Genomic DNA, 13549 nt, shown 5'->3' on the forward strand with positions numbered 1-13549 from the left:
ACCAGTATATCATCCTGTTTTAGAGCCAGGATATAAAACAAAACCAGTAGATATGAGAAGATGTGGTATCAGTGAAATATTTGTTTTCTTATATCAATCATCAGCTAATTATTTTTCTCAGCAATGAGATTACAAAAACCAATGCAATAACACTATAAAAATACATATTGGTCAACTTTTTGTATTACATTGTTTGTAATACATTGTTTGTATTACAGTATTACATTGTTTGTATTACAGTATTACATTGTTTGTAATACATTGTTTGTAATACATTGTTTGTATTACAGTATTACATTGTTTGTAATACATTGTTTGTATTACAGTATTACATTGTTTGTAATACATTGTTTGTATTACAGTATTACATTGTTTGTAATACATTGTTTGTAATACATTGTTTGTAATACATTGTTTGTAATACATTGTTTGTATTACAGTATTACATTGTTTGTATTACAGTATTACATTGTTTGTATTACAGTATTACATTGTTTGTAATACATTGTTTGTATTACAGTATTACATTGTTTGTAATACATTGTTTGTATTACAGTATTACATTGTTTGTAATACATTGTTTGTATTACAGTATTACATTGTTTGTAATACATTGTTTGTAATACATTGTTTGTAATACATTGTTTGTATTACAGTATTACATTGTTTGTTTTACATTGTTTGTATTACAGTATTACATTGTTTGTAATACATTGTTTGTAATACATTGTTTGTAATACATTGTTTGTAATACATTGTTTGTATTACAGTATTACATTGTTTGTAATACATTGTTTGTATTACAGTATTACATTGTTTGTAATACATTGTTTGTATTACAGTATTACATTGTTTGTATTACAGTATTACATTGTCTGTAATACATTGTTTGTATTACAGTATTACATTGTTTGTAATACATTGTTTGTATTACAGTATTACATTGTTTGTATTACAGTATTACATTGTTTGTATTACAGGATTACATTGTTTGTATTACATTGTTTGTGTTACACACAAGTTGATCAAAATGTAAATTAAATTTTTGAATGTCTCAGTTTTTACTATTAAAACCAGCTTTGAAATTAACTTTGTCTCACGTCTACTCAAAGCCAGTGTTTCTTACCTTCCGACAAACAGAGACATCCCAGAAAGGTTTTAATCGAACACTAAACTTACCTTCCTACAGACAGAGACATCCCAGAAAGGTTTTAATCTTACCTTCCGACAAACAGAGAAATCCCAGAAAGGTTTTAACCGAACACTAAACTTACCTTCCGACAAACAGAGACATCCCAGAAAGGTTTTAACCGAACACTGAATGGTTCTTACCTTCCGACAAAGAGACATCCCAGAAAGGTTTTAACCGAATACTAAACTTACCTTCCTACAAACAGAGACATCCCAGAAAGGTTTTAACCGAACACTAAACTTACCTTCCTACAAACAGAGACATCCCAGAAAGGTTTTAACCGAACACTAAACTTATCTTCCTACAAACAGAGACATCCCAGAAAGGTTTTAACCGAACACTAAACTTACCTTCCTACAAACAGAGACATCCCAGAAAGGTTTTAACTGAACACTAAACTTACCTTCCTACAAACAGAGACATCCCAGAAAGGTTTTAACCGAACACTGAATGGTTCTTACCTTCCGACAGATAGAGACATCCCAGAAAGGTTTTAACCGAACACTAAACTTACCTTCCTACAAACAGAGACATCCCAGAAAGGTTTTAACCGAACACTAAACGGTTCTTACCTTCCGACAAACAGAGACATCCCAGAAAGGTTTTAACCGAACACTAAACTTACCTTCCTACAAACAGAGACATCCCAGAAAGGTTTTAACCGAACACTAAACTTACCTTCCTACAAACAGAGACATCCAAGAAAGGTTTTAACCGAACACTAAACTTACCTTCCTACAAACAGAGACATCCCAGAAAGGTTTTAATCGAACACTAAACTTACCTTCCTACAAACAGAGACATACCAGAAAGGTTTTAATCGAACACTAAACTTACCTTCCTACAAACAGAGACATCCCAGAAAGGTTTTAATCGAACACTAAACTTACCTTCCTACAAACAGAGACATCCCAGAAAGGTTTTAACCGAACACTGAATGGTTCTTACCTTCCGACAAACAGAGACATCCCAGAAAGGTTTTAACCGAACACTAAACGGTTCTTACCTTCCGACAAACAGAGACATCCCAGAAAGGTTTTAACCGAACACTAAACTTACCTTCCTACAAACAGAGACATCCCAGAAAGGTTTTAACCGAACACTAAACTTACCTTCCTACAAACAGAGACATCCAAGAAAGGTTTTAACCAAACACTAAACTTACCTTCCTACAAACAGAGACATCCCAGAAAGGTTTTAATCGAACACTAAACTTACCTTCCTACAAACAGAGACATACCAGAAAGGTTTTAATCGAACACTAAACTTACCTTCCTACAAACAGAGACATCCCAGAAAGGTTTTAATCGAACACTAAACTTACCTTCCTACAAACAGAGACATCCCAGAAAGGTTTTAACCGAACACTGAATGGTTCTTACCTTCAGACAAACAGAGACATCCCAGAAAGGTTTTAATCGAACACTAAACTTACCTTCCGACAAACAGAGACATCCCAGAAAGGTTTTAACCGAACACTAAACTTACCTTCCTACAAACAGAGACATCCCAGAAAGGTTTTAACCGAACACTAAACTTACCTTCCTACAAACAGAGACATCCAAGAAAGGTTTTAACCGAACACTAAACTTACCTTCCTACAAACAGAGACATCCCAGAAAGGTTTTAATCGAACACTAAACTTACCTTCCTACAAACAGAGACATACCAGAAAGGTTTTAATCGAACACTAAACTTACCTTCCTACAAACAGAGACATCCCAGAAAGGTTTTAATCGAACACTAAACTTACCTTCCTACAAACAGAGACATCCCAGAAAGGTTTTAACCGAACACTGAATGGTTCTTACCTTCCGACAAACAGAGACATCCCAGAAAGGTTTTAATCGAACACTAAACTTACCTTCCTACAAACAGAGACATCCCAGAAAGGTTTTAACCGAACACTAAATGGTTCTTACCTTCCGACAGATAGAGACATCCCAGAAAGGTTTTAACCGAACACTAAACTTACCTTCCTACAAACAGAGACATCCCAGAAAGGTTTTAATCTTACCTTCCGACAAACAGAGACATCCCAGAAAGGTTTTAACCGAACACTAAACTTACCTTCCGACAGATAGAGACATCCCAGAAAGGTTTTAACCGAACATTGAATGGTTCTTACCTTCCGACAAACAGAGACATCCCAGAAAGGTTTTAACCGAACACTAAACGGTTCTTACCTTCCGACAAACAGAGACATCCCAGAAAGGTTTTAACCGAACACTAAACTTACCTTACAACAAACAGAGACATCCCAGAAAGGTTTTAACCGAACACTGAATGGTTCTTACCTTCCTACAAACAGAGACATCCCAGAAAGGTTTTAATCGAACACTAAACTTACCTTCCTACAAACAGAGACATCCCAGAAAGGTTTTAACCGAACACTAAACGGTTCTTACCTTCCTACAAACAGAGATATCCCAGAAAGGTTTTAATCGAACACTAAACTTACCTTCCGACAAACAGAGACATCCCAGAAAGGTTTTAACCGAACACTAAACTTACCTTCCTACAAACAGAGACATCCCAGAAAGGTTTTAACCGAACACTAAACTTACCTTACAACAAACAGAGACATCCCAGAAAGGTTTTAACCGAACACTGAATGGTTCTTACCTTCCTACAAACAGAGACATCCCAGAAAGGTTTTAATCGAACACTAAACTTACCTTCCTACAAACAGAGACATCCCAGAAAGGTTTTAACCGAACACTGAATGGTTCTTACCTTCAGACAAACAGAGACATCCCAGAAAGGTTTTAATCGAACACTAAACTTACCTTCCGACAAACAGAGACATCCCAGAAAGGTTTTAACCGAACACTAAACTTACCTTCCTACAAACAGAGACATCCCAGAAAGGTTTTAACCGAACACTAAACTTACCTTCCTACAAACAGAGACATCCAAGAAAGGTTTTAACCGAACACTAAACTTACCTTCCTACAAACAGAGACATCCCAGAAAGGTTTTAATCGAACACTAAACTTACCTTCCTACAAACAGAGACATACCAGAAAGGTTTTAATCGAACACTAAACTTACCTTCCTACAAACAGAGACATCCCAGAAAGGTTTTAATCGAACACTAAACTTACCTTCCTACAAACAGAGACATCCCAGAAAGGTTTTAACCGAACACTGAATGGTTCTTACCTTCCGACAAACAGAGACATCCCAGAAAGATTTTAATCGAACACTAAACTTACCTTCCTACAAACAGAGACATCCCAGAAAGGTTTTAACCGAACACTAAATGGTTCTTACCTTCCGACAGATAGAGACATCCCAGAAAGGTTTTAACCGAACACTAAACTTACCTTCCTACAAACAGAGACATCCCAGAAAGGTTTTAATCTTACCTTCCGACAAACAGAGACATCCCAGAAAGGTTTTAACCGAACACTAAACTTACCTTCCGACAGATAGAGACATCCCAGAAAGGTTTTAACCGAACATTGAATGGTTCTTACCTTCCGACAAACAGAGACATCCCAGAAAGGTTTTAACCGAACACTAAACGGTTCTTACCTTCCGACAAACAGAGACATCCCAGAAAGGTTTTAACCGAACACTAAACTTACCTTACAACAAACAGAGACATCCCAGAAAGGTTTTAACCGAACACTGAATGGTTCTTACCTTCCTACAAACAGAGACATCCCAGAAAGGTTTTAATCGAACACTAAACTTACCTTCCTACAAACAGAGACATCCCAGAAAGGTTTTAACCGAACACTAAACGGTTCTTACCTTCCGACAAACAGAGATATCCCAGAAAGGTTTTAATCGAATACTAAACTTACCTTCCTACAAACAGAGACATCCCAGAAAGGTTTTAATCGAACACTAAACTTACCTTCCTACAAACAGAGATATCCCAGAAAGGTTTTAACCGAACACTAAATGTTTCTTACCTTCCTACAAACAGAGACATCCCAGAAAGGTTTTAATCGAACACTGAATGGTTCTTACCTTCCTACAAACAGAGACATCCCAGAAAGGTTTTAACCGAACACTAAATGGTTCTTACCTTCCGACAAACAGAGACATCCCAGAAAGGTTTTAACCGAACACTAAACTTACCTTCCTACAAACAGAGACATCCCAGAAAGGTTTTAATCGAACACTGAATGGTTCTTACCTTCCTACAAACAGAGACATCCCAGAAAGGTTTTAATCGAACACTGAATGGTTCTTACCTTCCTACAAACAGAGACATCCCAGAAAGGTTTTAACCGAACACTAAACTTACCTTCCAGCAAACAGAGACATCCCAGAAAGGTTTTAACCGAACACTAAATGGTTCTTACCTTCCGACAAACAGAGACATCCCAGAAAGGTTTTAACCAAACACTAAATGGTTCTTACCTTCCGACAAACAGAGACATCCCAGAAAGGTTTTAACCGAACACTAAACTTACCTTCCGACAAACAGAGACATCCCAGAAAGGTTTTAACCGAACACTAAAAGGTTCTTACCTTCCTACAAACAGAGACATCCCAGAAAGGTTTTAACCGAACACTTAACTTACCTTCCGACAAACAGAGACATCCCAGAAAGGTTTTAACCGAACACTAAACGGTTCTTACCTTCCTACAAACAGAGACATCCCAGAAAGGTTTTAACCGAACACTAAATGTTTCTTACCTTCCTACAAACAGAGACATCCCAGAAAGGTTTTAATCGAACACTAAACTTACCAGAGACATCCCAGAAAGGTTTTAACCGAACACTAAACTTACCTTCCAACAAACAGAGACATCCCAGAAAGGTTTTAACCGAACACTAAATGGTTCTTACCTTCCTACAAACAGAGACATCCCAGAAAGGTTTTAACCGAACACTAAACTTACCTTCCTACAAACAGAGACATCCCAGAAAGGTTTTAACCGAACACTAAACGGTTCTTACCTTCCAACAAACAGAGACATCCCAGAAAGGTTTTAACCGAACACTGAATGGTTCTTACCTTCCTACAAACAGAGACATCCCAGAAAGGTTTTAACCGAACACTAAACTTACCTTCCTACAAACAGAGACATCCCAGAAAGGTTTTAATCGAACACTAAATGGTTCTTACCTTCCGACAGATAGAGACATCCCAGAAAGGTTTTAACCGAACACTAAACTTACCTTCCTACAAACAGAGACATCCCAGAAAGGTTTTAACCGAACACTAAACGGTTCTTACCTTCCTACAAACAGAGATATCCCAGAAAGGTTTTAACCGAACACTAAATGTTTCTTACCTTCCTACAAACAGAGACATCCCAGAAAGGTTTTAATCGAACACTGAATGGTTCTTACCTTCCTACAAACAGAGACATCCCAGAAAGGTTTTAACCGAACACTAAACTTACCTTCCTACAAACAGAGACATCCCAGAAAGGTTTTAACCGAACACTAAACAGTTCTTACCTTCCTACAAACAGAGACATCCCAGAAAGGTTTTAACCGAACACTAAATGGTTCTTACCTTCCGACAAACAGAGACATCCCAGAAAGGTTTTAACCGAACACTAAACTTACCTTCCGACAAACAGAGACATCCCAGAAAGGTTTTAACCGAACACTAAATGGTTCTTACCTTCCTACAAACAGAGACATCCCAGAAAGGTTTTAACCGAACACTAAACGGTTCTTACCTTCCGACAAACAGAGACATCCCAGAAAGGTTTTAACCGAACACTAAACTTACCTTCCAACAAACAGAGACATCCCAGAAAGGTTTTAACCGAACACTAAATGGTTCTTACCTTCCGACAAATAGAGACATCCCAGAAAGGTTTTAACCGAACACTAAACGGTTCTTACCTTCCTACAAACAGAGACATCCCAGAAAGGTTTTAACCGAACACTAAACTTACCTTCCGACAAACAGAGACATCCCAGAAAGGTTTTAACCGAACACTAAATGGTTCTTACCTTCCTACAAACAGAGACATCCCAGAAAGGTTTTAACCGAACACTAAACGGTTCTTACCTTCCTACAAACAGAGACATCCCAGAAAGGTTTTAATCGAACACTAAATGGTTCTTACCTTCCGACAGATAGAGACATCCCAGAAAGGTTTTAACCGAACACTAAACTTACCTTCCTACAAACAGAGACATTCCAGAAAGGTTTTAACCGAACACTAAACGGTTCTTACCTTCCTACAAACAGAGATATCCCAGAAAGGTTTTAATCGAACACTAAACTTACCTTCCTACAAACAGAGACATCCCAGAAAGGTTTTAACCGAACACTAAATGTTTCTTACCTTCCTACAAACAGAGACATCCCAGAAAGGTTTTAATGGAACACTGAATGGTTCTTACCTTCCTACAAACAGAGACATCCCAGAAAGGTTTTAACCGAACACTAAATGGTTCTTACCTTCCGACAAACAGAGACATCCCAGAAAGGTTTTAACCGAACACTAAACTTACCTTACAACAAACAGAGACATCCCAGAAAGGTTTTAACCGAACACTAAATGGTTCTTACCTTCCTACAAACAGAGACATCCCAGAAAGGTTTTAACCGAACACTAAACGGTTCTTACCTTCCTACAAACAGAGACATCCCAGAAAGGTTTTAATCGAACACTGAATGGTTCTTACCTTCCTACAAACAGAGACATCCCAGAAAGGTTTTAACCGAACACTAAACTTACCTTCCTACAAACAGAGACATCCCAGAAAGGTTTTAACCGAACACTAAACAGTTCTTACCTTCCTACAAACAGAGACATCCCAGAAAGGTTTTAACCGAACACTAAATGGTTCTTACCTTCCGACAAACAGAGACATCCCAGAAAGGTTTTAACCGAACACTAAACTTACCTTCCGACAAACAGAGACATCCCAGAAAGGTTTTAACCGAACACTAAATGGTTCTTACCTTCATTCAAACAGAGACATCCCAGAAAGGTTTTAACCGAACACTAAACGGTTCTTACCTTCCGACAAACAGAGACATCCCAGAAAGGTTTTAACCGAACACTAAACTTACCTTCCAACAAACAGAGACATCCCAGAAAGGTTTTAACCGAACACTAAATGGTTCTTACCTTCCGACAAACAGAGACATCCCAGAAAGGTTTTAACCGAACACTAAACGGTTCTTACCTTCCTACAAACAGAGACATCCCAGAAAGGTTTTAACCGAACACTAAACTTACCTTCCAACAAACAGAGACATCCCAGAAAGGTTTTAACCGAACACTAAATGGTTCTTACCTTCCTACAAACAGAGACATCCCAGAAAGGTTTTAACCGAACACTAAACGGTTCTTACCTTCCTACAAACAGAGACATCCCAGAAAGGTTTTAATCGAACACTAAATGGTTCTTACCTTCCGACAGATAGAGACATCCCAGAAAGGTTTTAACCGAACACTAAACTTACCTTCCTACAAACAGAGACATCCCAGAAAGGTTTTAACCAAACACTTAACTTACCTTCCGACAAACAGAGACATCCCAGAAAGGTTTTAACCGAACACTGAATGGTTCTTACCTTCCGACAAACAGAGACATCCCAGAAAGGTTTTAATCGAACACTAAATGGTTCTTACCTTCCGACAAACAGAGACATACCAGAAAGGTTTTAATCGAACACTAAATGGTTCTTACCTTCCGACAAACAGAGACATACCAGAAAGGTTTTAACCAAACACTAAACTTACCTTCCGACAAACAGAGACATCCCAGAAAGGTTCTAACCGAACACTAAATGGTTCTTACCTTCCGACAAACAGAGACATCCCAGAAAGGTTTTAACCGAACACTAAACTTACCTTCCGACAAACAGAGACATCCCAGAAAGGTTTTAACCGAACACTAAACTTACCTTCCTACAAACAGAGACATCCCAGAAAGGTTTTAATCGAACACTAAACTTACCTTCCTACAAACAGAGACATCCCAGAAAGGTTTTAACCGAACACTAAATGGTTCTTACCTTCCTACAAACAGAGACATCCCAGAAAGGTTTTAACCGAACACTAAACTTACCTTCCTACAAACAGAGACATCCCAGAAAGGTTTTAATCGAACACTAAACTTACCTTCCTACAAACAGAGACATCCCAGAAAGGTTTTAACCGAACACTAAATGGTTCTTACCTTCCTACAAACAGAGACATCCCAGAAAGGTTTTAACCGAACACTAAACTTACCTTCCTACAAACAGAGACATCCCAGAAAGGTTTTAACCGAACACTAAACGGTTCTTACCTTCCAACAAACAGAGACATCCCAGAAAGGTTTTAACCGAACACTGAATGGTTCTTACCTTCCTACAAACAGAGACATCCCAGAAAGGTTTTAACCGAACACTAAACTTACCTTCCTACAAACAGAGACATCCCAGAAAGGTTTTAATCGAACACTAAATGGTTCTTACCTTCCGACAGATAGAGACATCCAAGAAAGGTTTTAACCGAACACTAAACTTACCTTCCTACAAACAGAGACATCCCAGAAAGGTTTTAACCGAACACTAAACGGTTCTTACCTTCCTACAAACAGAGATATCCCAGAAAGGTTTTAACCGAACACTAAATGTTTCTTACCTTCCTACAAACAGAGACATCCCAGAAAGGTTTTAATCGAACACTGAATGGTTCTTACCTTCCTACAAACAGAGACATCCCAGAAAGGTTTTAACCGAACACTAAACTTACCTTCCTACAAACAGAGACATCCCAGAAAGGTTTTAACCGAACACTAAATGGTTCTTACCTTCCTACAAACAGAGACATCCCAGAAAGGTTTTAACCGAACACTAAATGGTTCTTACCTTCCGACAAACAGAGACATCCCAGAAAGGTTTTAACCGAACACTAAACTTACCTTCCGACAAACAGAGACATCCCAGAAAGGTTTTAACCGAACACTAAATGGTTCTTACCTTCCTACAAACAGAGACATCCCAGAAAGGTTTTAACCGAACACTAAACGGTTCTTACCTTCCGACAAACAGAGACATCCCAGAAAGGTTTTAACCGAACACTAAACTTACCTTCCAACAAACAGAGACATCCCAGAAAGGTTTTAACCGAACACTAAATGGTTCTTACCTTCCGACAAACAGAGACATCCCAGAAAGGTTTTAACCGAACACTAAACGGTTCTTACCTTCCTACAAACAGAGACATCCCAGAAAGGTTTTAACCGAACACTAAACTTACCTTCCGACAAACAGAGACATCCCAGAAAGGTTTTAACCGAACACTAAATGGTTCTTACCTTCCTACAAACAGAGACATCCCAGAAAGGTTTTAACCGAACACTAAACGGTTCTTACCTTCCTACAAACAGAGACATCCCAGAAAGGTTTTAATCGAACACTAAATGGTTCTTACCTTCCGACAGATAGAGACATCCCAGAAAGGTTTTAACCGAACACTAAACTTACCTTCCTACAAACAGAGACATCCCAGAAAGGTTTTAACCGAACACTTAACTTACCTTCCGACAAACAGAGACATCCCAGAAAGGTTTTAACCGAACACTAAACTTACCTTCCGACAAACAGAGACATCCCAGAAAGGTTTTAATCGAACACTAAATGGTTCTTACCTTCCGACAAACAGAGACATACCAGAAAGGTTTTAACCAAACACTAAACTTACCTTCCGACAAACAGAGACATCCCAGAAAGGTTCTAACCGAACACTAAATGGTTCTTACCTTCCAACAAACAGAGACATCCCAGAAAGGTTTTAACCGAACACTAAACTTACCTTCCGACAAACAGAGACATCCCAGAAAGGTTTTAACCGAACACTAAATGGTTCTTACCTTCCGACAAACAGAGACATCCCAGAAAGGTTTTAACCGAACACTAAACTTACCTTCCTACAAACAGAGACATCCCAGAAAGGTTTTAATCGAACACTAAACTTACCTTCCTACAAACAGAGACATCCCAGAAAGGTTTTAACCGAACACTAAATGGTTCTTACCTTCCTACAAACAGAGACATCCCAGAAAGGTTTTAACCGAACACTAAACTTACCTTCCAACAAACAGAGACATCCCAGAAAGGTTTTAACCGAACACTAAACTTACCTTCCAACAAACAGAGACATCCCAGAAAGGTTTTAACCGAACACTAAACTTACCTTCCGACAAACAGAGACATCCCAGAAAGGTTTTAACCGAACACTGAATGGTTCTTACCTTCCGACAAACAGAGACATCCCAGAAAGGTTTTAAACGAACACTAAACTTACCTTCCTACAAACAGAGACATCCCAGAAAGGTTTTAACCGAACACTAAACTTACCTTCCTACAAACAGAGACATCCCAGAAAGGTTTTAACCGAACACTAAATGGTTCTTACCTTCCGACAAACAGAGACATCCCAGAAAGGTTTTAACCGAACACTAAATGTTTCTTACCTTTTGACAAACAGAGACATCCCAGAAAGGTTTTAACCGAACACTAAACGGTTCTTACCTTCCTACAAACAGAGACATCCCAGAAAGGTTTTAACCGAACACTAAATGGTTCTTACCTTCCTACAAACAGAGACATCCCAGAAAGGTTTTAACCGAACACTTAACTTACCTTCCAACAAACAGAGACATCCCAGAAAGGTTTTAACCGAACACTAAACGGTTCTTACCTTCCTACAAACAGAGACATCCCAGAAAGGTTTTAACCGAACACTAAACGGTTCTTACCTTCCTACAAACAGAGAAATCCCAGAAAGGTTTTAACCGAACACTAAACTTACCTTCCGACAAACAGAGACATCCCAGAAAGGTTTTAACCGAACACTAAATGGTTCTTACCTTCCTACAAACAGAGACATCCCAGAAAGGTTTTAACCGAACACTAAACTTACCTTCCGACAAACAGAGACATCCCAGAAAGGTTTTAACCGAACACTAATCTTACCTTCCGACAAACAGAGACATCCCAGAAAGGTTTTAACCGAACACTAAATGGTTCTTACCTTCCGACAAACAGAGACATCCCAGAAAGGTTTTAACCGAACACTAAACGGTTCTTACCTTCCGACAAACAGAGACATCCCAGAAAGGTTTTAACCGAACACTAAATGGTTCTTACCTTCCGACAAACAGAGACATCCCAGAAAGGTTTTAACCGAACACTAAACGGTTCTTACCTTCCGACAAACAGAGACATCCCAGAAAGGTTTTAACCGAACACTAAATGGTTCTTACCTTCCTACAAACAGAGACATCCCAGAAAGGTTTTAACCGAACACTAAACTTACCTTCCGACAAACAGAGACATCCCAGAAAGGTTTTAATCGAACACTAAACTTACCTTCCGACAAACAGAGACATCCCAGAAAGGTTTTAACCGAACACTAAACTTACCTTCCTACAAACAGAGACATCCCAGAAAGGTTTTAACCGAACACTAAACGGTTCTTACCTTCCTACAAACAGAGACATCCCAGAAAGGTTTTAACCGAACACTAAACTTACCTTCCGACAAACAGAGACATCCCAGAAAGGTTTTAACCGAACACTAAACTTACCTTCCGACAAACAGAGACATCCCAGAAAGGTTTTAACCGTACACTAAACTTACCTTCCGACAAAAAGAGACATCCCAGAAAGGTTTTAACCGAACACTAAATGGTTCTTACCTTCCGACAAACAGAGACATCCCAGAAAGGTTTTAACCGAACACTAAACAGTTCTTACCTTCCTACAAACAGAGACATCCCAGAAAGGTTTTAACCGAACACTAAACTTACCTTCCTACAAACAGAGACATCCCAGAAAGGTTTTAATCGAAGACTAAACTTACATTCCTACAAACAGAGACATCCCAGAAAGGTTTTAACCGAACACTAAATGGTTCTTACCTTCCTACAAACAGAGACATCCCAGAAAGGTTTTAACCGAACACTAAATGGTTCTTACCTTCCGACAAACAGAGACATCCCAGAAAGGTTTTAACCGAACACTAAACTTACCTTCCTACAAACAGAGACATCCCAGAAAGGTTTTAACCGAACACTAAACGGTTCTTACCTTCCTACAAACAGAGACATCCCAGAAAGGTTTTAACCGAACACTAAACTTACCTTCCGACAAACAGAGACATCCCAGAAAGGTTTTAACCGAACACTAAACTTACCTTCCGACAAACAGAGACATCCCAGAAAGGTTTTAACCGAACACTAAATGGTTCTTACCTTCCGACAAACAGAGACATCCCAGAAAGGTTTTAACCGAACACTAAACGGTTCTTACCTTCCGACAAACAGAGACATCCCAGAAAGGTTTTAATCGAACACTAAACTTACCTTCCTACAGAGACATCCCAGAAAGGTTTTAACCGAACACTAAATGGTTCTTACCTC

General features: G+C 38.7%; 1 protein-coding gene across 2 annotated transcripts in view; it reads right to left on the minus strand.

The window, feature by feature from the left end:
- LOC143054929 (mRNA-capping enzyme-like) overlaps window positions 1–13549 on the minus strand; it is a 46402-nt gene that overhangs the window by 5035 nt on the left and 27818 nt on the right. The window contains exon 14 of one of the 2 annotated variants that reach the window (XM_076228027.1): window positions 3168–3204. The exons of the other annotated variant lie outside the window; for it this stretch is intronic. Coding sequence (XP_076084142.1) covers window positions 3168–3204 — 37 coding nt within the window. The remainder of the gene's footprint in view (window positions 1–3167; window positions 3205–13549) is intronic. 2 annotated transcript variants of the gene reach the window in all.

The sequence above is a fragment of the Mytilus galloprovincialis genome, chromosome 12 (assembly GCF_965363235.1).
Source record: "Mytilus galloprovincialis chromosome 12, xbMytGall1.hap1.1, whole genome shotgun sequence".
NCBI classification, from domain to species: Eukaryota; Metazoa; Mollusca; class Bivalvia; order Mytilida; family Mytilidae; genus Mytilus; species Mytilus galloprovincialis.